The sequence below is a fragment of the Dermacentor variabilis genome, chromosome 9 (genome assembly GCF_050947875.1).
Source record: "Dermacentor variabilis isolate Ectoservices chromosome 9, ASM5094787v1, whole genome shotgun sequence".
Taxonomy (NCBI): domain Eukaryota; kingdom Metazoa; phylum Arthropoda; class Arachnida; order Ixodida; family Ixodidae; genus Dermacentor; species Dermacentor variabilis.
The window spans coordinates 62,160,871-62,186,414 of NC_134576.1; the positions used below are offsets into that span (position 1 = coordinate 62,160,871).

At 44.9% G+C, this 25,544-nt stretch overlaps 1 protein-coding gene across 1 annotated transcript; it reads left to right on the plus strand.

Annotated features, from left to right (window-relative positions):
- Positions 1–1,300: 1,300 nt before the first annotated feature.
- LOC142592734 (uncharacterized) lies at positions 1,301–18,383 on the plus strand. The gene is made up of 5 exons (XM_075704338.1): positions 1,301–2,024; positions 4,771–4,906; positions 6,524–6,657; positions 13,505–13,607; positions 17,862–18,383. The coding sequence occupies exons 1-5, from the start codon at positions 1,808–1,810 to the stop codon at positions 18,352–18,354; spliced, it is 1,083 nt and encodes a 360-aa protein (XP_075560453.1). The 5' UTR covers positions 1,301–1,807; the 3' UTR covers positions 18,355–18,383.
- The last annotated feature ends 7,161 nt before the right edge of the window (positions 18,384–25,544 follow it).

Sequence of the window (25,544 nt, forward strand, 5' to 3'; positions counted from 1 at the left end):
TGAAGCACTCGTGAGTACTGACACATGCAGACAAAGATCCAGGACGCAGAACGCTATGTTTCATTGGTGATGGAGACAGCAAAAAAAAAAAAAACTTAATGTATAGCAATGAAACTCGCTAGTAAGCGATAACATGATTACATAAATTCAAGCGGAAATTGCATGTTTGTTTCATTAAATATTTATTTTAAAGCGGGTTTAGTGTCATCTGGTTTTCCTCCCTAGTTTTCTGAAGAATATTAGGAGCTGTTTGCCGCGATATATTGCTCACATGGTGATTCATACACAGAAACACACATTTAAGTGGTCTGCATCAGTGCAGTATACAGCTGCAATGACACGAATCTTCGAAGACAAAAAGATGGCGTTTTACTTGTCACGTTATCAACAGGTTTAAATACCTCTTCCTATTGGGTGTAAACCTATCACCCCTTTTGTCAGTTTGAGTTTATTGTTCTTTAAATACAATGAACTGGTAAGATACAATATACAGACGAGGGTTCCAAAGTCAAAGAGTGCAACGGGTCCCTCGGTTAATAATAACAATGTAGTGATGTTTTAAAGAAGAGCAAGCTAACAAAAGAAACGAACACAATCGCGAAAATACAATGCAGAAATATAATATCAATGAAACTAAATCGTATGTATTCAAGCCTATAGTGCATAAAAAAACTGTCAATACATACAAATGGCAAATGTAGTGTAATGCATGACGTAAACTTAGTCACACATAAAAAACAGCTTAAGGGCATGACTAAGTGTATGAAAGGATGGAGATTTAATGCTGACGGGTAAAACGTTCCACAGTTTTATAGCAGTGAATGATAATGTCAATTTTCCATAGTTAGAATGAACCATAGGTAGTAGAAAAAGGAGTTACGTGCAAACATGGTATTATTGTAATTGTTATTGGTATTATTGCCTGGAATCAATGAATTGGTATAAGAGCTATTTAGTAAGTAATTTATAAAACATAATTATTAGATGATAGTTGAACAAGTTCGTTACAACAAGGATGTTATTTTCACGAAGTAGTGGAGCAGCACTCGTGAGAAACCCACTGTTAGTAATCATGCGTATCTCTTGGTTTTGTAAGGGCTGAATAGACGACATATGATAAGTTATATGTGTATCCCCAGGACACAATGCCATAATTAATGCGACTGTGGATCAAGGCCAAGTATAATGCTAATAATGCGTTTTTAAAGAGGTATCTTCTTGATTTGATTAATGCTCTAATACCGGAGGTACACTTTTGTTTAATGAAGGCAATGTTGTGAGAAAACTTAAGGTTAGAATCTAATTTGATGCCCAAAAATCACCCTTGTGATCTAGTGCTGATGTCATAGTAAACAACCTTTCTAGCAAATGTGCAGTGACTCATACCTCCAATTTTCACGAAGTTAATTGCTCCCACGGCTATTTACCGGATCTAACGGCATACCGTCTCAACGATTCATCGTTAGATGAAAGTAGTTACAAACGAGAAATAAGATACTGTTGCTTAGCCTTTATTTTTTGCCTTGAACATGTCTGAATTCGTGCAGCTGGTCATTGGTATCGGCTTACCCTTCAATGCGACTTGCTGCAGAGCGCAATAGGCAATTAGGTGCCAGTAATTATTTTTTTCAGCTCCTACGAGATCGGCTCCAACTTTTGCCCTTCCGACAACAGCAAGTTAGACGAGTGGTCATGGATAAGAACAAATACGCGCTACAATAAAGGCGTCGAAAAATCGCATCCCACGCCACCTTTATCGCTCTTATCTTCGCTCCTCGTTCTGTGTAGCTGAGTGGCTTTTTGTTGAATGGGCTTTTGTTTCAGTGATAACTCATTACACCAAAAAGCACGTGCTCTGAGCACATGCTCTCATGCGTCCACTTCATGGGAGCACAAAAAACAGTTATGTGGCGCGCATATTTCCTGTCGTTTTTCTTTTCTTAACTATGTGTCTGCATTTCTTAACATGAGTTCTATGTCGAAGGCAGCGATTTACATTTTCATCTTGGCATTCTTCAAGAGTGGTGAGTACTGTCTTTGCATCAATTATAACCACGAAATGAAACATCCAGGCCACATTTTAGTGGACACGCTTTTTGGCACTATTTCCTTGACACTTTTATGCTCAAGAATACTATAATGAACGTAATAAGAACACCTTCCTACTTTTACGTTCGCCCACAAGAAGAATAGTAATGTTCGCACCAATCTGCAGATATGTTTACCCCGAAAAGCGACATTGTCCCACATTAGGCTCCGTCTTTACTACGCATTTAGTTCCTCATGTACAGGGAAATAGCTCAACTTGAATATACTCATTAAAAGCTATACTTTTCCCAACTTTACTTTTTCTGTACCAACTTTCACAATGTTGCCCACCCAACCGACATTGTTGAGTTATAGTAACAAGGCCGCTTACATTGTACATCAAGAGTCATCAAACATCCCGACGGCTACTGGTACTTCTGAGCAAACACAAAACTTCGCTAGCTTTAAAGTGCTCTAAATAAACATTGATCTGCCGCTGTGGCCCCGTCGCTAATGGTGTTGCGATGCTGAGTCTGAGGTCGCGGAGTCAATCACGGCTGGGGCAGCCACATTCCGATGGTGACGGAATGCAAAAAACGCTCGTGTACCGTGCAATGGGTGCACAATCAAGAACCCCAGGTGGCAAAAGTTGATCCTGCAGTGCCCCCCCCCCTTCACTAGGACATTGTTGGTACCAGATCATCTTTTTGGTACGATAGACACCGACAGTTAAATTAATTTTGTTGAAAGATTCTTCGAAAACGCGTGTTCGTCCCACTTCTTAAGGCTATAATTGCTATCAGTCGTCATATAGGCCACAAAAATCAGAAATTCAGAGGCTTGCACGCCACATATATATATATATATATATATATATATATATATATATATATATATATATATATATATATATATATGTATAGATATATATATTAATACTGAAATTAATATCAACGCAGTCATATTCGGTAAGGTCGCACTCCTATGTTACGTTGCGCGTACCCCGTAGAACGTGAAATCCACTTGAATGTCTCCCAAGTCAAGACTTTCGATAAAGCGTGCGTCTTTCTTCTAGAGTTGTGCAGCTGGGAGAGTATTCTAGGCGGCCCGCGTCAAGATGGGCAAATGAAGAATACACGACCTATAGAAGTCCAGACAAACAAAATGAAAAGTTATAGGTGTTTAAAAGGAGACATATGCATCACAAAATAAGGCAAACGTGAAGGATAAGAGCGGGAATATTTCACAAACACGCACGCATTCACACACATAACGCAGACAATATACATCCACACACACATACAAGCCCAGCTTCAAGAACGATCACGCTGCTTGTGATAGCAAAGTAACAAAACAAAGTGATGGCAAGCGTCGAAAACAATGATTGAATAAAGTATAGGCTTACTGGCCATAGCGTTTGCCAGGCTAGCCCCCCCAATAAAACTGCCGATCTTATCGTGGCGTCACCTTTTTTTCTAGCTAGGGATAATTTACATGGCTTTGTGAATGAACATGAATAATAGGGATAATTTTACATGACTTTGTGATATTATCGTTCACAGGATGCATTGCTGCATAACTGGCTAAGTGTGGTGCCCCCTCTAAACATAACACTTACCTCATGCAGAGTCCATGGCTATCTTTTTAATGGTTTTTCAGGCTTACTTTTTCAGACTTACACGCTTAAATAAAGAACCGCTCTGCTTCGGAGAGAAAACTGGCTTAAGCAGTATATTTAGCGCTTAACGGAGCGGTCTGTTGCAAGATGATCCAATGGACAGGCTGAAAAGTTAGAACTACCAGGTCTATAAGTTAAGATGGATCATAGGCCACTCGAGTAGTAAGTCTGGGGCTTTCTCGCCACATAGTGGCACTATATGCCTGCTTGATTTGAAGTAAAATGCGACGAAAGCGCGATGTCTCGCTGCAATTGATATAAACGCATATCTTTGAATCGGCTCGAAGCGTTTCCGGGCGGCGGCGAGGTAGAGCCAATCACGCTGTTTTACTTTTAAAGAAACTAAACGAGCAGCATACCCAGTGACCAAGCACGTCGCTGTCAGTGACTCTGGCGTTACGTTGCTGAGCATGAGGTCGCGGATTCGACTACGGAAGTCTTACACTGTAGGTTCATTTTTTTTCTGTTATCGCATAGAAAAAACGCTCTTGTTTCAGGCGCACGTTAAAGGACCCCTTGGGTAGTCGCAGTCAATGCGGAGTCTTCCTCTACCGTGCGTTCCTTCTAACCCACTGTGCTATTTTGGTGCGGTGAACATCATAATTGAAATTTTAGGCGGTCAAACGTTCCAGGAATCAACTCAATAGGAAAGAGCATCAGATAACAATTTTTTGAGACACAGTTTTCTCGATGTACCATAGTACGAAGATGCTGGCAGTGGAATTGGTGGACATTTTTCCTCCGGTGTGCATGGAGTGAACGATGTACTTTACGTGTTATTGGAAGTCAATGCACAGCTTATAAGCTTGTAACCAAGAAGTTTTGTTGAGCAAGTGGTTTCATAATTGCCCGTAGCGTAGGGCCTAACATTACGGACAAGACAAAGAAGGGGCAGCACTAACTAAACTTGGCTGGCAGATTCACATGCTGTGGGAAACAGCCAATCATCTTGCTGGCTTTTCGTCTTCTCTGTAAATTTAGGGTGCCCGCTACAAGCAAACATTTGCACCTTACTATCTTCTTTAATGTATTTTTTCTATTTGTTTCGATTCTTCCCTGCGAAGCTGTTTGCCAAGTCTGCCGGCCACATTCCATCGAAGCCTGCTATGCAGCCATCGCTATGAACCTTCTGCGCGACTTGGTGAAACCGCCGTTTGGAGAAATTGAGCTGGATGCCAGTATGCAAACAATCTGCGAGAAGTGAGAGTCTTGAATGCTATGTGCACAGTGATTAGTATGATAATTATATGCTTAAGAAGTGTAGGTGTAGATTTGTTTCTAATAGGCTACAGCCTATCCGCGCGCGAACAACAACTATGAAGCGCCTCTGTGTATCTGTGTTGTGGCCTATGCATTTTCTTGTTCTCCTTTGTTTCATGTTCGCTGATCGGCCCAAATGAATCATAGCGTTTTTTTAGCATGAGTTGATCACCGGTAACCATGTGTCGTTATTATTAGCCAGGTGACTTCTAATCTCATTCTTCTTTTGGTGGCTGTGAACTGCAAGTTGAATGCGCCCAAGGAATATGGAAAGGTACAATAAAAAGTACTTAATTTAGGGTGGGCAATACCAACATATTGCATTGTTCAGTAGCTACAATAATAGCAAGTTATCTGGTGAGGAGCTTTAAGAATTGCTTATGAAGTGGCGCTTCAGAAGCCATTTCAATAAAGGTATGTAAAAACGAATAGTTTCAAAGCAAGCTCTCTTTTATTGAGATGCAGAGTCTTTTGCTTTCAGAAGCCCTTGTGACGCGTTTGGTACCAGTGAGCCATGTAAAAGAATACCTAGCTTTTCGCTCTAAAATTGCGTAAGTGCTTGCTAACGCTGAAGGCAATTTAAAGCCTCTTCTTGTGTAGACATAAGTCATGTGTCATACGACAGGCACTTGAAGAAATATGGCAGATCAGTTATGACAAAATTGGAAGCTACTATCGGGTGGATGGTATTTCTTTTCTTTCATTAATCTTTCTCAGTCTGGTATATTTCTACACAACCAAATTGTGATATTTCTTTGTCCCTGTCTTTTGAGTGGTGGAATAATTAGTCATAGCTCTACACTCTGCTACTTTCGCGGTTGACTCATGTGGTCGAGTGAACGACACAGAAAGGCGCTGGTTCTGTGTTAGATCTCTAGACCACAACAGCTTTTGTTCACATGTGAAGCTTTCTTTCTGAGAAACCATATCAGCTGTCTTAGTAGCTTCATGATGTTGTATGATCGATGACACTTGCTTCTCTTGCTTTCAATAAAAGCCTGTGCAATAAAAAAGTTTTACCGGAAGCTAACCAACATTATGCACCTTCACGGTTCTACGTTTGTCTTGTTTGGAGCCGTGGGCATTATTTTGCTCTAAAGCAGAGCTGTAGCCATATACGACGCGTTGAAAGCATCTCCGTAGCTTAATTTCTACCGTCCTGACTTTCAGAAGATACGACCTGTTTCGTTTCGGTGCGTTTTGGTCGCACGCTGTCAGCTTGTGCTCATATGATGAATATTTTTGCGGGTTTAGTACATGAAAGAGAAGAAACAAGCCATCGAAAGCTATCATTCAGCCGCGCTAATGATTGTGTTCACTGTTGTGCAAACTTTTATCTGTGTCATCCCACGTTGAATTCTACTTGCATTGTTCGAGATATTGTGAGAAGAATTACAGATAAACATTTTCTTTATGCACAGACTAAAATGCGAGAGCAGCTTCATTGTTCGCCTGCTTTGCGTTTTTTCAACAACGACTCTATCTGTTTGCAATTATTGAAATATCAATACTAAGTGCGATGTGAATTTCCGCTACTTCATCAAAAACCTTTTACAGGCGTTTCCCTAGTGTGTCCCGATGCAAGTCACTTGTAAATGACTGCCCAAAGGAGCACAGAGAAAATTTCACAAATCTAGAAAACATCTACCGTGGTTTTCGCAACGCTGTCTGCACTCAAGATTCTTTCGACGGTAAGACAATTTCTTCCAACCTATTGGCAAATTTACTTTCCTTAATTCACACGTCATCTTCCTACTCAACGGATCTCCACTCATGAATAAAAAATAATGTTCACTGTGTTTTTCTTCGAATGCCACTCAATGATCCTGTTCTAATACGTCAATATTGAAATTGCAAGCTTTCAGAGCTGCAAATGATGCTCACGCAACGGGCGCTTGGTTGCATCTACGTACTTTGGTAACGCCTTCATTCTTCACTTGGTCAAAGGTAGCTGGCATTATGCTCGCTGCAATATCTATACGACACTGTGCAGTCTGTATGGAATGCTTATTGCGCATTTCGCCAACTTTTGAGCATCGCAAGGGTCAAACTTTTTTCTGGCACCACGAATTCTATTTGGTACCCCTGAGATCTATGGAGCTCGAAGAAATTGTTGATCATTTACCTTGAGTGCAAATGAAGATTACATCGAAGCACTGATAAGCAGAAAAACAAAGACGAGTGTGATGAATTTTCGAAAACTGGATGAGCCAGAACAAAAATTTGCATTTTCGTTATAATGACTATGCCGCCCTGCAACTCGTTCCCTGCAGAAATAGCATTGTGCAAACACGCTGACCCTGTGGAACGTTTGCTCCTAAAATTGGGAACAATAAAAATGTACTGCAGAGTAAAGTATCCGTGGTACTTGGACACCATGGCCTCAGTCACAGTCAACATGCCCAAACGATTTTGATGCACCCTTCGTAAACAGCGTGCAGGTATTTTAAGCTTTAAAGGGGCCCTGAGCCATTCTTATCGAAGCTGAGAAAGACATTTGAAGTGAAAATAGGCTATTAGATAGATACTTTACCGCAAACAGTACTTCAATGCGTTCACCAGAAGCGGAGTTATTCGCAATGCAAAAGGGGAACGCAAGCATGGGAACGGCCCACGGCGCAACCGTTACATAAGCGCACGTGCTCGCCGCGACACACTGAAAAATATATAAAGCTTAAGAAGCTTCTTTCGTCATTTCTTCACTCGATGGCGCTAGCTTCTTTACGAAAACCACGGCCGCTAATGGAACGCACTTGGTGTGGCCCGTCGCGTCGGCCAAGAGAGGCGTGACGCGCCTAGTTCCCATCGCCACCGCCACAGCGCCACTGCTCCGGGACAGTTGCGGGGGGGGGGGGGGGGGGAGAGCTGTGCTCCGCCCACCGCGGCCGCGCGGTCAGCGCTTGATTTGTTCCGATAAAGAGCTGTGTAGCGGTGTTTTACAAAACATGAATGGTAATGTCAACTGGCGATTTGCTACTGATGGCAGTACGTCAGCATCGCTGCAGTTGTCGGCAACAGTTTGTGTCGGAAGTCACCTATGTTAGGTGCGTTCGACACACACGAAGCCGGTTATCCGCTATATTAACTTGTTGCATATAATTAGTTGGTTAGCATAAAAATGCTCGTTTTAAGAAGTCCGAACTCTGATCAGTCTAGTCCACAATTAGAGCCGATGATTAACGCTGTTTTACATTTCTGGACATGCAGAATTGTACTGCATTATAGTTCAGCCGGTTCACGGGTATATGCGGGAAATATTTTGCAAATGGGCACTACTAGCCTACATCAATGGTCGGAAGGAAAACAATAAAGCCAGAAGTCAATAGGTTGAGTCCAGTTTTTTTTTTTTTCATTTCAAAGTTCATGTACAGAGAATGTGAAAACGTTACAAGCGCAGAACTTTCCTCAAGAGAGGTTTATGTGTAAGCAAACTTTTTTCCACTGTCGAATTCAGGCTGCTAGCCCAGTTCGTCAACAATGGTCTTACGAGCTTGCTCAAAAATACTCTGCAGAGGTCCTCAGCGTGGTTGCGATCCTCTTTTTCACAAGTCAGCGCCGGAAATTGTGTGAAATGAGGAAGTAGTGCTGACATCAAGGTGTTGCATAGCCTGCTGGTTCGTCTCACGTCTGAGCACTTCATGACCTTGGTGACGAAGGTGCATACAAGCTTACACAGGCCAACTGCTTCTATTGTTGGGTGCCTTAGCCATCCATCATCAACGTTGCGGATCAATCTATAAATTGCTTCAGCTGGCCTCGATGCTTGAAAAAGAAGTTTGCAGGAATTAGAAGCCACCTGAAGACGAGCATAAAAATTTAGCTTGAAAAACGGTACTAAAAGAACATAATCAAATATATTCGTAATGAAATCAGCCGCAGACATATCTATATATATATATATATATATATATTTATATATATATATATATATATATATATATATATATATATGTCTGTGGCTGATTTGCCACAGACATATGAAGCGTGTGCCATATATACATATATATATATATATATATATATATATATATATATATATATATATGTGTGTGTGTGTGTGTGTGTGTGTGTGTGTGTGTGAATTAGTCGCTTAAACAAAGGACAAAAGAATACACGCCTAATCCAATTTTTTGAACTTGTAGAACAACTGTCCCTTTTCCTCACATGCACGTGCAACATAGCCGGGCAGGTATACGCGATTGGTGCTAACTCTATCAGCTATTAGCTCACTCCACATAGTGATGAATTCAAGCTCACTCGAGAGCTCACTGGCGGCAGATGAGATGGCAGCTGGCAAGACAAGTTTTACCATCCTGAATGGGAAGTCTAACGGCTGTTTTCGCCAAACATGGCGAAACCATGTTCTTCAACCATGCTGCCTGCCGTTGAGGATCGTAAGGAAATTCATAATATCGTATCGTCGGATCTTTCCTTGCGTTGGTGCTGCACAGCGGCACACAGCAGTTGCGCGGCATGGCACCGTCTCTGCTAACGTCTGTTCACACCGTACCCGATCACACACGTGCGCAGATCCAGTAGGGCAGTCGTATATCATAAAGAAACCCGCTGCGACGCGTGAGACCCACTGGCTCTGCGGCGCTCGGGCGCTCTTCCTCCTGCAAAGCGTTCCGGTGCAGTGGCGCCCCGACGGCGGAAACTGTAAACTTTCGCATCACGCCCTCGCCCAGTAAAACCGGTGCGACGCGACGGGCCGCACCAAGTGCGTTTCCGTTGAGTGGCCGTGACGAAAACTGTCCACTTGAAGCGACGCGAAAACGGAATTATGCGAACCATATGTGCGAACTATGAAACGGCCGCGGACGTGTCGTCTGGTCGAGCGGCTTGAATATGCCGCGTTTCGTCGCCAGGGTGGCGTGCAACGCACTCTTTTCGACGCGCCGCCTATCCAGCGCTGGTTCCCCATAGCAACCGCCTGAAAGAATGAAGAAATAGTGCGTCAGATGACGAAATAATGCACTTAGAAGAGAGTAAAGACAGGTCTTTTTTTTTGGGGGGGGGGGGGGTAGAGCCATTGAGAGAAAAGTGCCTTCGGGATCCGCTTGCAAGCTCCACGCACCGCGTACGACAGCAAACTTTGGTTGAGATATTCACAGCAGCGCATGCTACGGCGGAGTATGTTATTTCACCAAGCCCGAAGGGTGGTTCAGGGCCCCTTTAAACCACGCTTTTTGCTTATATGTAAGAAGATCCCGCGGTTTATTCTGTTCATATTTTAATGCGATTAGCATTCTTTTTTTTTCACGCACTTTCCGCTGTCGGTGTCTCTAGCAATTTTGAGGAAGCGTCCGTCTGCTTCTGATGGAGGGAGGCGGCTTGCTAGCACCTCTGAAACGCCCGAGAGCGGTTCGAATGGTTCTGCTCTTACGTGACGGACTAGTGCCGGTGGGATTGTCTTTCTTTACATTCGCAGTTTAATGGGGTCGCGGAAACTTGGGCCTCAACTTGTTTCTAAAATCAAAACTTTCTTTAACTGTATACATATCAGGATATGCGTAAAATAGCATGCATGCATCACATGACATGAACGACATGGCTTGCTTGTCATGACATCAGAGGCGTTTTACGATATCTATGCCAGGGGGGACATTGATGATATAGCATGCATGCATAACACGCATTAGATGACGTGAATGACATGTTGCGGCATGTACGACATTAAAATAGTAACATGCATGCAAGGCAGCTTTCAAACGCAATTAACTTGCAGCACTCGCATGCACTACGTGCAGTACAGGCATGGACAACTTGACATGCTCACGATGAGAATTTCGAGTTGCATTTGGCACTCAGCACAAGAAAACGTAGGATCGGATTCTCTGCAGCAATCGAGAGTTACACTAGACTGCGTTCGGCGAATGGCAGTACAGGGACATGCGAATTGTCGCTACAGTCTTTCAACGCTAGCCGCATTGACGTAGATAGTCACCGTGAGATGAGTTGTGCGGTAATTGCTTCAGTGTTATTTGACTTGCAATAACACATATTGTAATAAGGAAGTCTACATGATTGTGTATTTCGCAGAAAAAAAGCTCGGTTCATGACATTACAACTTTCGAAAGCCGTCTGTAAAAACCACGAGCACATGGTACAGAGAACAAATTCCGCCAGAAACCACCTCACGAAGAGTGTAAACGATAATAAAATTCGCATTGTGGTAATGTAGCGACACGCCATAGTGCCACTGCCGAGACACACCAGGTATGAGGCGTGTATCCAACCGGGTTTCTTTGTCACGCTTACTTCTGGACGCGCTGTGCCATGTAGAGACGCCGCCGCGATGTACGTGAGTGGCGGCGCCGAATATTTGTTGCCTCAATATATATTCAAACGAGCTGGTCTGAATATATGCATGGCGTGTTTGATTATACCCGGCATCAGATAAATTTTCTATATTTTTTTCCGCGATTAGCATTTCAAGAGCCCTTTACACGCTTTCCGGAAGATGACTCTCTATTTATGTCTCTAGCCCATTACCCACGAACCTGGGTCTTTTGGGCAGTTCATGTCCGAATGGATAGCACGCCGGGCTGCTATAGTGAGGGAACAAGTTTCCACACCAACTGCCGGACCAAGTTGGGGGACTGGGTATGTGGCACTGTGTACATATGTGCCGCTCTTCAGCGAACCCCTTTGGTGCCAGCATGGGTCACTTGGGACACGCGACTGGGCATGTAGCATGAGCAGCGCGTTGACGATGCTCTTTCACGCTTATTTGCAGCACCGTGTATGTGCCACTCGTTCTGTGCTGCTCTTCAGTCAACCTGTTAGACACTAACTTGGGTCACTGGATAAGTGCAAGCAACCGCGGGCCGCTCTTCAATAAGCATCAAGACGGAAAGTTGGGTCAGTTGGTTGGGATTCATAGTAAGGTCCGTTACAGCGCAACACAAGACAAGGACAAAAGAAGGTGTCGTCGTTTTACACCTTCTTTTGTCCTTGTCTTGTGTTGCGCTGTAACGAATCTTACTTCAATAAGCATCTTTGACGCCAACTTGGGCAACTAGATAATTATCACTGTAATGTGCGGCTCTAAATGAAAAAAAGCAATCTTTTAAATTATTCGACGCACGGCGGAATCGAAACCACACCGAGCGCGGACCCTACGGCGGCGCCGATTCGCGGCGCAGCGTCTGCATTGGGACGCACTAGCAGCCGTGCAGCGGGATGGAAGCCCGGCTACGTTTCGACCAGCGTCATGTGCCGATAGAAGAAGTTCCCAATTTATCCCATGACAGCCGAATTGAGCACACTTCCAGTAGGTTCCTCAAGGACAACAGCCGGACGCTTAAGCGAGCTGCGCCAGAAATGCATCGGGAATGTGCCACTTCTCAATGAACGTTTTTCACGCCAACGCACTAGCGAGCTGCGCCGCGAATGAAATGAATGGACCTCTGGCCAAGTTGGGTCATTGAATATGTGCGACTGGGTAGAGGCCAGACAGGGAAATGTTCTCAGCGTTCGCAAGCGCCGCTACGCCCCGCATCTCGTCTCGGAGGCCACGCGTGGGCTTCTCAGAAGCGCCACTAGATGACAGAGCGTGTATAGAAAAAGAAATGCGAGAGTAGCACGGCTGCCATGTATGATTCCTCAGCGCCGTGCACAGGTACGCCGTGCACTTCGGAGCCTAGGTGCAGGCTTCGCGGCACCGCCACTAGATGGTGCAGAGCGTTCATACGGGAGCCAAACAGAGAAGTCGCGCTGCAGTACGCACCTCCTACTTCAGGCGTTTCGGCGGTCCCAATGCGTTGTATCGCTATCTTGCTTCAATGCTGAGCACATTGTCGTGGACAGTCTTCGTGAGAGCATTCTTACGAATTTGGTTGTCCTTGAGAGCGGCACACGGCCAGAGGCCAAAGTTGGCGTAAAAGATGGCCATTGAAGATCAACACATACCCAATGACCCAAGTTGGCTGGAAGGAAGATCAGTCAAATGCGGCGCATAAGCGCAAATGGGCAGTGGCACAAGATGGCGTCAAATAGGTCCATGGAAGAACGGCGCGCACCCGCTTTCACATAGCCTGTGACCGAAGTTGCTCAGATGGTTGGTTTCAAATCACTGCGCAGCAGCCCAATGCTCTAACCAATGACCAAAGTTTGAGAGGAATGGGTTAGCGCCCCAACACACAGGCAGAAAGTCGACGAATCGACATTTGGGCAAGTTGGTTCTGGTTGAAACTGATAAAGACGTCATCGATGGGACAACACGTCGGTATAGGTTGTAGTACATAAGGTTGTGTATGGCCTACTAATAAAGTTAGTTGCGAGTTCAGCGCTGTCCTGTGTGTTTCCTGCCTTCTGTCTTGGTGGTCTTGCGCGGCCCTTTTAAGATGTTCAGAAAGAAAGCCACCGCAACGTGCGTGAGCAAGCCCAAAAGTTCCTAATCGCATTAAAGATAAGGAGATGCGTGAGTGGTGTGACTGTCTGAGGGTACAGCGGGTGACATCCACAGTGCAGTAGCCACAGAAACTTTGTTGTGCATACCATTAAGTAATGCGGTTGCAATATGTATATTTACAGGTCTCCGTAGTCTTTGGGATTGCCTCGATCGGCCACGCAGAAAAAAATGCGACAAGGACACCGACACCTTATTCAGCGTCAATTCTCTGTTCTTACATTGCCAGTAAGTTTTCTTCTTTTTCATGTGTAAGCATTTCTATGGTTACCCAACGAGAAAACAGTCCGTCCCTCCGTCCCTCTTTCGTGTACGACAATCGTTTTAAAGATAAAGCCAGCCAGCTGTGGAAGAGGAAGACGACGACGACGACGAACGCGCGAGCTGTGGCACAAATGCGAAGGACAGTACGGGATTAATTTTAAATTAATTATTACTCATTCAACAGCACCTTCCTGATTACATTTTAACCGGTATTTCAACCCTATTCAATGCTATTCCCATAGATATTAGGAAATTTATGCTCTACATTATTTTGGTATAATCCACCCATTTCTTGGCCAATCCCCCATCGTGGGTAGGAGCCACACGTGCCACAGGCTACAACAACAACAACAACACTGGCATGATAAGCTGCATCGGAGCCAGCGTTGAAAGACGACGACGATGAACGTGCGAGTGGTGGCATGATCACGTCTCTTTGACCACGTGACGTGTGCAATGAGGCACGCCCTAGGCATGCCATTAGTAAGCCGTAACTGTGGAGCAGTCGTGGTTGTGTATCAGAATGTAATCAGCGCACATGGGCGCCGCCACCTGCAGTAGTTTGCTTGCCTCATCAGTTCACGCTGCAACGCCTTCCGCAGCAGTTGGTGTCGCCGCAGCGCTCTCGCATTTACCGCAATGGCGCCAATACGACCACAGCCGCTGAGCAGTGCTATGATTATCAGCATGTTTGAGTGTGAGAACACCACGGCTTTACTACGAAATGCTTACGCATCGTTAGAAGATTCTACGTAATGTCTTTTGTGAGGCTCGCTTGTGTACCTTAGGTGACGGTCGATTGTTAATTGAACACGCCAGGACATGCGTGTACACAAAAGTATCGAGCCTATATTTCGTAAACGAGAACTTTCGCCAAGCTGCATAAAGCACGACACACATGGCGCAAGCTTGCGTGCGATCCGTCGTGCGGCGCGTCGTATCCAACTTGCAGCATGCGACGATTCGCCACACATGGTTCGAATAATCGAGTGGCGTGTATGCCTAGCGCCCTAGCGATCTGATCCGGGGTAGAGAGCCCAAGGTATATATACCTGGTAGCGAAGCTTCCGTAGAAGCCCATACGTTCAAAACATGGCCGTTTGTCAGCGGTTCACGGGGCTTAGCGCCATCTGTGTGATGTGTGACGAGGGAACACCTCCAGCGGAAGAAAAAATAATATGGCACCTTATCCGTTAAAAACACAAGTGACGTCATTTTGTTCTCGAAGGCCCAAAATTTGTTCTGGTGGCCTTCCATTAGAGCTTATATTGAAATGCCCCACCATTCTACTTGATGGGCGTGTCGAGCTTTCAGCGCTGAAAGCAATGCAGGAAAAGGTCAGCCGTGCGCGTGTCGAAATCGTCCCCCTGCACAGTCTGTGGAGACCAACGAAAGCTTTAGGTGTACTGTGCCGGCCCTATCGTTGGACGCCAAGACCGGCGGCCAGAGCAGTCCCACGAAAAGAACTAAACGACTATCTGGCGGTCGTAACTCACTAATTTTGACTGAACAGGTAAAGAAACGATGAAGCTACCCATGTCACCAAATTCAAACAAACGTTGACAAGAAAAGTAGCACAACGTGCCAGGGGGACATATTGTAACAGGTGAACTTTACGAGCGCGCTTTTCGGCACATTTCGAGAGCTGCATGCTCTTGAAGTGACCTCGAAAAGTGCCTTCTCGGGCAGCGAAGCGTCATCTCGGAGGGCCGCATAACACACGTGAAAAGCTATGCTGTCGTTCGACATGACCTTTCGTTTACTGGTGTGCAGATCGACCTCGCTTTTCACGTGTCTTCTGCTACCCTCCAAGATGACGCTACGCTATGCGAGAGGTTACGTACTTGCACAACCTTCTGCCTTGAAAACACTTATTTCGTTTTCCAAGGGTAAATCCTCAAGCAACTTCAAGGAACGCCGATGGATGCCTCCCTGTCGGTCACCACTCCATACCTAACGATAAAAGCAGTTGGACGCCAGGCCTTGCTTCCGTTTATGCCCGCTGTTTGCGCCATCTGTTCACACGTACATAATCATCTCCTCCTTCCATTGGCTTTCCTTGGGAACAAGACGCCCGGATAGGACCCGAAACGTCGTTGTTTTTGTTTTTTAATGTGATCTGGTCCGCGTCCGTTTAACGTTTGAATAAAAACAGTTTAACATAACAAAATTACCATAACAGTTTAACAACTACATTGCGACTGCAAAACATTTACTTAGCAACCGGTCGAACAACGTCCTAGCAATGCCTAACTTGGTGCAAGAAAATGGCTAATTTGATCCAATTAAATGTGCTTGCACCCGATGTTCCGTGGTTGGCGTAGTGAAACCGGCTCTCGTATTTTTTTTTTATTTTTTTAGCTACAGAAACCATATTTGAAAGCGGGGCCTCCACTTTCCCCACAGCTCTTCACTAAACGTCTAACAACGTTCCCACGCACTTGCGGCTTTCCAACCTTTAGAAGACTATGGCGCTTTAGCTTTGGACAAGAACTTGTCGCATCTGCAATGGGAAAGGTAGCATTTGAATGAATTTTGGAGGCCATTGGTCTGTAGCTGCTTGATACCTTTTATGGTACCGTGTTACACCTGACTTCGCTACCTAAGTTCCGGTTGCCCTTTTCTTATTCTTTGGAGAAATTATTGCTGTGTGAGTGACACTTCCCGGCGTGTTTTCAGTTGTCGAAATGTTTAATGACGTTGTCTTGTGCCAACGACACCATGAAAGCAGCGCATGTCAATTACATAAGTGTCGTGAAGAAAGCTATTGCCCTCAAGAAATGGTAAAGATTCAGCATTAGCTATCGGATATTTTACGTTATCCTTTCAGTCCCATTTTGCAAGACAAAATCTGCTTATATAGTAAAAACAATATAACAGATCGGTAGACTTCATCGATACAAAACCGTGAATAGGTTTCTTGCTTCTTATTGCAGCGAGCTGCGTAATGATCTAAAAATCTGGCAACATTGCAATGCAATGGAATTGTTCGACCTGAAACGCTGTCTCTTATGCTTTTCAGTGAAGTTCAAAAGATTCTGTAGCCTTAATCAATCTGCGTCATAACCTGTTTGAATCGAGTACGTTCATTATTGCTAGCTTGGTGTGAAATTCAACAAAATCACTGGCTTTCTTGATTAATTTCATCACACCAATCTTACATTATGCCAATAAGTATAAATCTATTTTTAATGCCTACGAATTAGCCACCAGTTAATTAGTGGCTATGGTGTTGAACTGCTAAGCACAAGGTCGCAGCATCGAATCCCGGCCACGGCGGCCGCATATCTATGACGGCGAAATGCGAAAACCCCCGCGCCCGTTTAGAACACTAAGTGGTCAAAATTTCAGGAGGGCCCTACTACGGCGTGTCTCTCAATCATATCGTTGTTTCGGCATGTATAACCTTATAATTTCATTTTTTATGTGTACGCAATCTTTGGAGGGTATCCTAGCAAAATCTGTTGCACGAAACGTGTAATGCCATGTATCTGCACAAGAATTTGTAATTTGCGAAGACATTCAATCGATATAGTGGTGTACATGTAGATGAAGTGAAAGAAAAATGAACAGAGAGAACACCCATATCATCAGATTTATCCATGCCAATAGGGATACAGTAGGGGTGACCCAACTGAAATTTGCGGGTGGGCCAACTTTAAATTTGAGCATAGGCCAACATGAAATTAAGGGGTAGGCCAAATGAAGTTTGGGGGTTAGCCAACTTAACATTTGGCGGTGGGCCATCTTAAATTTGTGGGTGGCCCAAATTGAAATTTGAGTGCCATTTAAGTTTGGGGGTGCGCTTACCTGAAGTTTAGGGATTGGCCAAATGAAATATGGGGGTGGCCCAACTTGAAATTTAAGGGTGGCCCTGCTGAAATTTTTGGGCGCGCCAAATTCAAATATGCGTGTGCGGCAGCTTGAAATTTCAAGATTAGGCCAACATAATATTTGGGGCAGGGCCAACTTCAAATTTGGTGGCTAGCCTACTTGAAATTTGGGGCTGGGCCTACTGAATTGGGGGGGGGTGGGGGTACGCTTACGCATACCTATAGGCAACCCCTGTGGAGTTTAAGCATAATTTTTCGGTAAACTACAGTTTCTCAAAAAGTATCAATACGCAAAATAAGGCGCTAATGAAAAGAGCACTAACACACGCCTCTAACTACTACTGAATAAAATGTGTGTACTGTATCAAGGCCACTTTATTTGCAGGATGGCTCGCAACTACAGCGCGTGTCTCGGAGAAGTGACCAGAGACTGCCCTGCGAATTTCGACGAAGGGAAAAAGGCGCTGAAGAGGATAACCAACGGAGCTGTCGATACTTTGTGCTCATTGTGGAAGGACCTCCAGGCGACACCTTCATCGCTACCGGAAGGAAATACTGCAAATACTACGGATCTGTTCGAACGTCAACATGCACTTACAACGAGCCGCGGTGATGCCACCAGGGTACATTCACTGTTCAAGGGATCAACAACGATGACAAGCGAGCTGCCGCACGTGTCTGTAACATCACAAATTTCATCCGAAACTGTCACTGCTGGGAATGCATCCTTGTGCATGGACGCAGCAGGAACTTCTGGCACAAAGTGCAATGACCCTAACGTCGTGGCGCCGTCAAGTGCGCCATCTGTGTCGGCCATCACTTTCATGTATTGTGCATTTGTTTGCGCATCTTCATGGCTTACCCTACTAAACCTATGAAGCAGTTTAAAGGCATTATTTACTTTCCATGCTCTGGCACATGCATTACGCGCTCATTGTGCGTCACCAACAGTGCATGCAGACATCGGTGGGAAAATATCCAAGGCTGCACAAGCCTTGTCAACGCCTTTCTTGCGATCCTGTAGGTGCATTTTTGACACCTGTACTGAATCACGAAATTGGGAGATTGCATATCGAACAGTAGGCTACAATTCAGTGGGGTTCCCGGCACTTCAGATAGGATCTTCAACCTTTTATTATTGTTATGGCTGCTGTTGGAAATTACCCTAACTCGCATATCTAATCGAATAGGTGACTTTTTACCTTTTATTGTAGCTTGCTTGCGATGTAAAAATGTCCATGCTAAAGTTTTTCGGCTACATTAGTTTTGATTGTAAGTTCAACTAGGAACTGTAATATTATTTTATTTTTCTGATTATTAACAAGCTCCGGTCCTGACTCCGACTGGGTTTCTAATAGCATTGCGCGCAAACAAGGGTCTATGGTTCACAGATTACTTCTGCACGTTTCTCTTTTCCTGTCCTTTTAGATGCAGCCGTATATAAGTATTCGAGTGAATCCTTTTTAAATATTGGTAGTCAGACCAATTTGACGATTATCGTATGAGCACTGTTAGAAATATTTATTGCCACATGTGTAACGTTTCAATTGTTTTAATTTCCCATGATGGCGCGTTACACCGCACGTAGGCTTTGAGAAACATTTATTTAATGTTTCTAGACTCCACACGGAAATACCGTGCTTGTCTTGTTGTTGTCGAGTGCGAAAATCCCTGCAAGAAATTACATGAAGCAGGTAGAGACCGCTACGCTAATGACTTCTTTTACTGAATGCCTCTGTTTAGTGGAGAGATAAAATGAATGATCGGCGCAGTTGTTCGAATTTCTGAATATGTGATCGTCGTCATCATCATCATCATCGTCATCCTGGCTACGCCCACTGCAGCGCTAAGTCCTCTCCCATGCTTCTCCAACTACCCCGGTCACGTCATAATTGTGGCCATGTTGTCCCTGCAAACTTCTTAATCTCATCCGCCCGTCTAATTCTCTGCCGCCCCCTGCTACGCTTCCCTTCTCTTGGAATCCACTCCGTAACCCTTAATCACCATCGGTTATCTTCCCTCCCCATTACATACCCTGCCCATGTCCATTTCTTTTTCTTGATTTCTTGATATAGGGTACGTTTCTATAAATATATAACTTCTTGTGTAGCTTTAGTACTGTGCCGGAACAAGTTACCTCTCTAAAATGGCAAGTAGGTGCAGCTCTCAAACATTAATCAGCCAATGGGCTCATGACTTATTTTGTTCGTGCATATTGGCCACCAAAAAAGGGGATCAAATAAACAAAAGATGATTTGTGTACCACTAATATTTATTTATTTTTTTAAATTCTTGCTGCCACATTAACGAGCGAGGGATCCGTCGTGTTGGTGGCCCAGTTGCTATGGTGTTGCGCTGCTAAGCATGAGATCGCGGGATCGAATCCCGGCCGAGGCAACCGCATATTGATGAGGATAAAATGCAAACATGACCGTGCACTGCGCATATGGAGCACGTTAATGAACCTCAAACGCTTCAAGTTAATTCAGAGTCTCTCGCTAAGGCGTGCCTCATAATCATAACGTGATTGTGGCACGTAAAACTCCAAAACATAAAGAGCCTGCGCGGAGCGAAAGGAAAGCTGATCTTTTTTTTAACAGCTGGCCATTTGCTTTTGAAGTTTTGCTGGTCCGGAAAACATAATGTGAACAACATACTTTAAGCCCTGCACTAGCTTGTGGGTCTTAAATTTTTGCGGTTGCGAGTAGTAACTGTTATGTCCTCTTGCTATTCTGTTCTGCTCGTTGCGTAAGCACCTGAGATACCACAACAAATATGTCCCAACTAGCCCAGTATCGAATTGTTTCTAAACATGGCCTTGTAAGCTGATGAAATCAAGTGTACGTTCTGAGTAACCATCTGAAAAAGCCTACACTTTATACTGTTTCCTTAATAAGCAAATATTGCTGACTAATTACCTATATCTATTTGTTTGTTATTTTTAAATTCATATACAGCCCATATATGTTTGTACAGCACATCTCAGAACATGTCCCGCTTTCATTTTTTGCTGTAGATCTTTTACCACAGCTTAAATGAAAAAAAATACGACAAAACGTGTGAGACCGTGTGGCCAGGCGCTGCCAATACACTGCGAATCTGCCACTGCTGCTGTGAAGCACACTGCCGACGATAGAGAAGCACAGCTGTTGCAGCAGTCTGACAAGCTGTTTTATCAGTATGTGACCTATCAGTGCCTGCTGGCGGCGAGACAGGTGCGTCTGGCAGTTTGTGATAGCGATAAGCAGTCTCCGACAGACAAGTTCCCAGGAACCGTCGCGGCACTCACTCTGATAAGCCGCATAACACGAATCCGAACCGGGTGCAATTATGACGGCCGGCTCGAATATAGGGCCGGTATTTTGTAGCGATGCCTTTTCCGATGCTATGCTTTTTCAGGCTTTTCGCGCTTGGCCAGAGGTCAGAGCGACGGTCTGCCCACATTATCGACGGGATCAGGCGGCAGTGTGTGGTGGATGATAAGAATAGCATAGAATAAGGCATAAGGCATCGCTACAAAATAGCGGCCTAGGTGACATGTCAGGTTTATAAGCCAGCCTGGCCAATGTGCTATGCACGTTCTCTTCTTCTTTTAATTGTTCCTTCCTCTTTCTCTTTCTCAAGCGTAGGACAGCGAACCGGGCTCAGTCCTGGCTAACCTCTCTGCCATTCGTTTCTCATTTGCTCTCTCTCTTTTTCCTATGCACGGGTCCACGGCGCCGAATACTGGGCCAAGTTTTTTGTCCTTGCAAGCGATGGAGCCTCAGTCGTCGAGTATTTGACGCTCGCCAGAAGTAGCACTGCTTTTGCAAAAAAACAAAAAAAGGAAATAGGCCCCTGTCTAGCGCCAATACCGTACCTACCTTTCTGCAGAAAGTTTTGTCAAATTTAGAACAATAATACCAAGGCACATGCTATTTGAAACACGTTCACCCTCTGTGGCGGCGTGTAGCTTTGGAGTTGCGCTCCTAAGCCCAATGATGCGGGGTCCAAACCTGGTCGCTGCCGACCCATTTCAATGAGGCGAAATGCAATAGCACCCGAGTACCATTTAACGCACTTCCTGCGAAATATGCAACTTCAAGAGGCGTTACAGAAAACTGCCTGCAAAAGACAAGGGGTCCTCTATTTGATCTCTATTTGATTTCGCTGTTTGAGGCATAATTAAAAAAAAAACTTCATGAAATATATTCGAAATCGAAGCAAGGTTGTATACGACGTATTCATATTGGAGACCAAGCGTCCTATAACGTAAAGCTATTCCAAACTTTTCTATTCCGATTCTGCAATCAGCCCACCGCGATTGGCCAAAACTTTTTGGACCACCCTCACTTCGTCTGTCTGTCACCCGACGTAACGAAAACCGCGATATCCCCATCTGATATGACGTGTACATGATGATTATGCATAATTTGACCGAACGAAACAAAAATAGTTATTTCTGATCCGACGCCTTTTTGCCATTAGCCCTCGGCTATTGGTCAAAAGTTTTCGGGCTGCACCCAGTTCACCTGCCTCTCACGCGACTTCACAAAACCGCAAAAACTTACCGCGCCAAAGTGACGTGTACGCGTTAAAGATGCATTCATATGCCGAACGAAACCGAATTTTCTTCTGAATAGCCGCAGGCTGCCCCGTTCCGAAAGGAATAAAAGATGCCTGCCGCCGATCGCTCAGGCACTGCCGGATAGCATGGGTTTATTTGCGTGTAATAAAACTTTTTGTGTGGCCGTGTAACGTTTTCGAGCACTATCGGCACGTTTACGACTTCGTTCTGCCAACTCTTCTTTGCTGAGGATTCTCTTCAGCCTCGTTTTCAAGCTTCCGTTGCATGCCGCCGCGTTTGTCGACGAACCACCGCAAGCTAAGTAAGAGAAAGCGGACCTATCGCAGACGCCGACACCGCCCTCTTCATCCGGTTATCGATATTTAGTGGTGCAGTGACCCGGCCCCATCGAATCCCTCTCCACTTGAGCATGCTCCTCGCCTCTTGTGAGCCAATTAGATAAGACAAGTCGCTCAGTGCAGGCAATGTTATTTATTTTTCAAGCAAACAAAAGTGGCCTCCTATGAACGAGGGGAACACTTGATTGGTTTGTTCGGACAATCCTGCGGGTGACCGCCCGATGCTTGCGTCAGCGGTTACGCAAATTTGACGTCAGGAAATTGGAAGAAAAACATATTGGAATGGTTTTACGTTATACGGCCACAAGCGCCAAAAAACAAGGCGCGATGCTTGTATTTTCTTCAATTATGCCCCGCCTATCAACGCTTAGACCTCAAGTTAAATAGTCATAAATTTGCAGTGGGCTTTGAGGCATAGCCGTGGCTGTAAAATGGGTACGGCCGCTATCAGTGCACAAGGTCAGTCAGCGTTGCGAATGCATAGGCACATGGCGAGGGCCGGAGACACGACCTACGGAACAAAGCGCGCTCAGCTGAAAAGCATAACAGGAGATTTCCGGCCGTAAAGGCACAGTTATGGCGATATTTTGCGACGCACAGCTGTCGTCACGTCAGCAGCGTCCGTCCCATGACGAACAATCGGCGTAGTGCCGCCTAACCCCATGTGTTCACAGCAATATCAGTTTTGTCGACAAAGCGCCTAACCGTGGACCAACTTTACACATTGTTTTGTTCTCAATATTTCAGCCCTAGCATTATATGACGAGTCGGTCGAAAAATTCCGTGTGAAGCCAAAAAGCCCCTCTACCAAAGAGGGCGAGAATGCGAAGTTTGAGCCCGTTGTCCACGATAACAAAAGGCGCACCAGAGCAAAACATTCTACGAAGCCTTCGGCTTTCGTCGTTCCCATAAGCGATACGTTAAACAAGACGTTAAACTTAGGCCAGAAATGCCTAAATCTATACTGATCTGTTCGAAAAGAGAATATTTTCTTTGCTTCTTGGCATTTGCACGAAAAAGTCTGCTGGGCCAGATTCCATTCCAAATGCATTTTTACGGCTCTATGCAGAATGGTCGTGAAGTTGACTTTGCAAAATCACTTGACAAATCAGGAGAAATCGACGCAATTTGACTTGACCTCTCTAAGGCATGTTTTCGTGCTCATAATAAACTGATCGTAAACTTTTTAGACTTAGGAGTTAAACTGAAAATTGTGGGATGGATAAAAATAAACCTGTCTCACAGAACAGGATTCCTAGTACTGAACAATGCAAAATCAACTGTTTTGTACATAACTTCAGGCGTTTCACAAGGATGCGTGCTAGATACAGTTATGTGTTTGTGCAACATAAAGCATGTGGCACGATTCGTCATATCATGACTTGACGTTTATTTGAGGAATATTGTTTAATTTACTCGGATGTAAACTGCGACCAGAACCAAATTGTACTAAATTCTCTGCTACAATTGTCGCGGCCTACTGCGCGAGAAATAAAATGAAAATTCAAGACATCATAAATTCGGCTGAGTAAGAGAACTAAAAGCCTGTTAGAATTTGACTATCACATTGCCAAAATGCACAAACAGCAGGAACTGAAAAAACAGTGCCGGTCACCTCATTTAAGTAAGCTGAAAAATGATTAGGCATGGATTTTCGTCTTCGTGAGATTTTAATCTTTCACTGCATGCCAGATATTGGATGTGGCATTGGCCTCTCCCCAGACAGAGCATCGTTCCTATGCTCACCTAGTGACAGGAAGATGCCCTGTCGGACGAGGTTTAGGCACTTCACTTCATTCCGAACAATAGGGCTTCATGTGCGCGACTTCTGGTGGACGTTACTTCGTCCCGGAGGAATGAAGACTATCAGTGATAACCTCATAGTTCACGTCGCTGAGGCGTCGTAGAGCCTTGTACGTGTCAACGTACCTCCTGAGTAAGTTTTGTGAAAGCCCTGGCCTGCCGATGGATCTCACATGGCTGAATGGGGACGTTTTTGTGCCGTAGATTGTAACGTCGAGCGTCGTGTTTTTGTTTTTCGGTGATTCTGACGCCCGCGAGCTGTCTCACTTCTTCAGCCTTTTGAACGAAAACTTTCCTATTTATTATTCCTCTTTGACTCGAGCCAGTGCTCGCGTGTAGCCGAGGTAGTCACGGGTCGGTTCATCATGACAGGCTTGTAAGACCTCATGACGAATAGAGGTCGTGACAAGTGGGCGGCTGCTTCCGCTTGAAGAAAAGTTTTTGTAGAGAACATTATTACGGAAGCAGAATGATATCTTACTGCAAATGTTTTGGGCGTGCATGTAATCCGGCCTTCTAAGAAAGCAATTATTAGAATGATCTTGGTGCCTTCTCGCTGCTGACGAGCAAAGGTGACCATGTGTAGATTTCCTATAAGAGCCCTATCTTTGACGCATTCTGTGACTTTCTACTTAGCCGGTGACCTTGAAAAACAGTTGGCGTGTGAGTCTTCTCGTCCGGACTTGTACACTACTTTCATATGGAATTCTTGAAGCCTTAGGCTCCAACGTGCTGGTCGACCGGAGGAATACATTAAGTTCATCAGCCAGCAAAATGAGTGATAATCGCTGACAACACTGAAGGAACGGCCATAGAGATGTAGCCGAAGCTTGATAGCTGTCCAAAGCACCGGAACACATTACTTTCCTCTGGTTGGGTAATTAGACTTGGCACATGAGAGCGTCCTGCTTGCGTATCCAATGACTCTCTCGGATAAGTAATGCTGGATGAATCTGGGATGAGCACAGCGCTTAGACCTACGCTGTTAGCGTATGCCGCGCGCCAGTGGAGCTATACTAATCAAGGTACCACCAAATTAGGAAGATCCACTAAGCTTCAAAAAAAAAGACACTCCCTCACCAGATAATGAACTGGCCTCCTTGGTGCAGCATTCGGTCACTCTCTCCCAAATCACTCGTTCAATTACCCTATGGCCCTCAGTCCCCAGCAGCTGCGGAGTACCTTACTACGGCGGCGCTAAGACCTGCAACGCAGCAGAGGGTGCTAAGAATCACTGGACCTGAACAGGCTGCTAATGGAAACTGACCCTGGCAACTTTTAGCAACCGAGCTCTGTCGAGCGAGGCTAGCTTAGCAGGACTCTTCTTTAGGAACTACCAGCCATTGTTTGGGATATCACT

Excerpts from the sequence above, each read along its gene's own strand:
- LOC142592734 (XM_075704338.1), top strand. The coding sequence starts at position 1,808 with ATGGGCTTTTGTTTCAGTGATAACTCATTACACCAAAAAGCACGTGCT. Across the intron at positions 2,025-4,770 it reads CTTGGCATTCTTCAAGAGTG|CTGTTTGCCAAGTCTGCCGG; the intron begins GTGAGTACTGTC and ends TTCCCTGCGAAG. Across the intron at positions 6,658-13,504 it reads CACTCAAGATTCTTTCGACG|GTCTCCGTAGTCTTTGGGAT; the intron begins GTAAGACAATTT and ends GTATATTTACAG.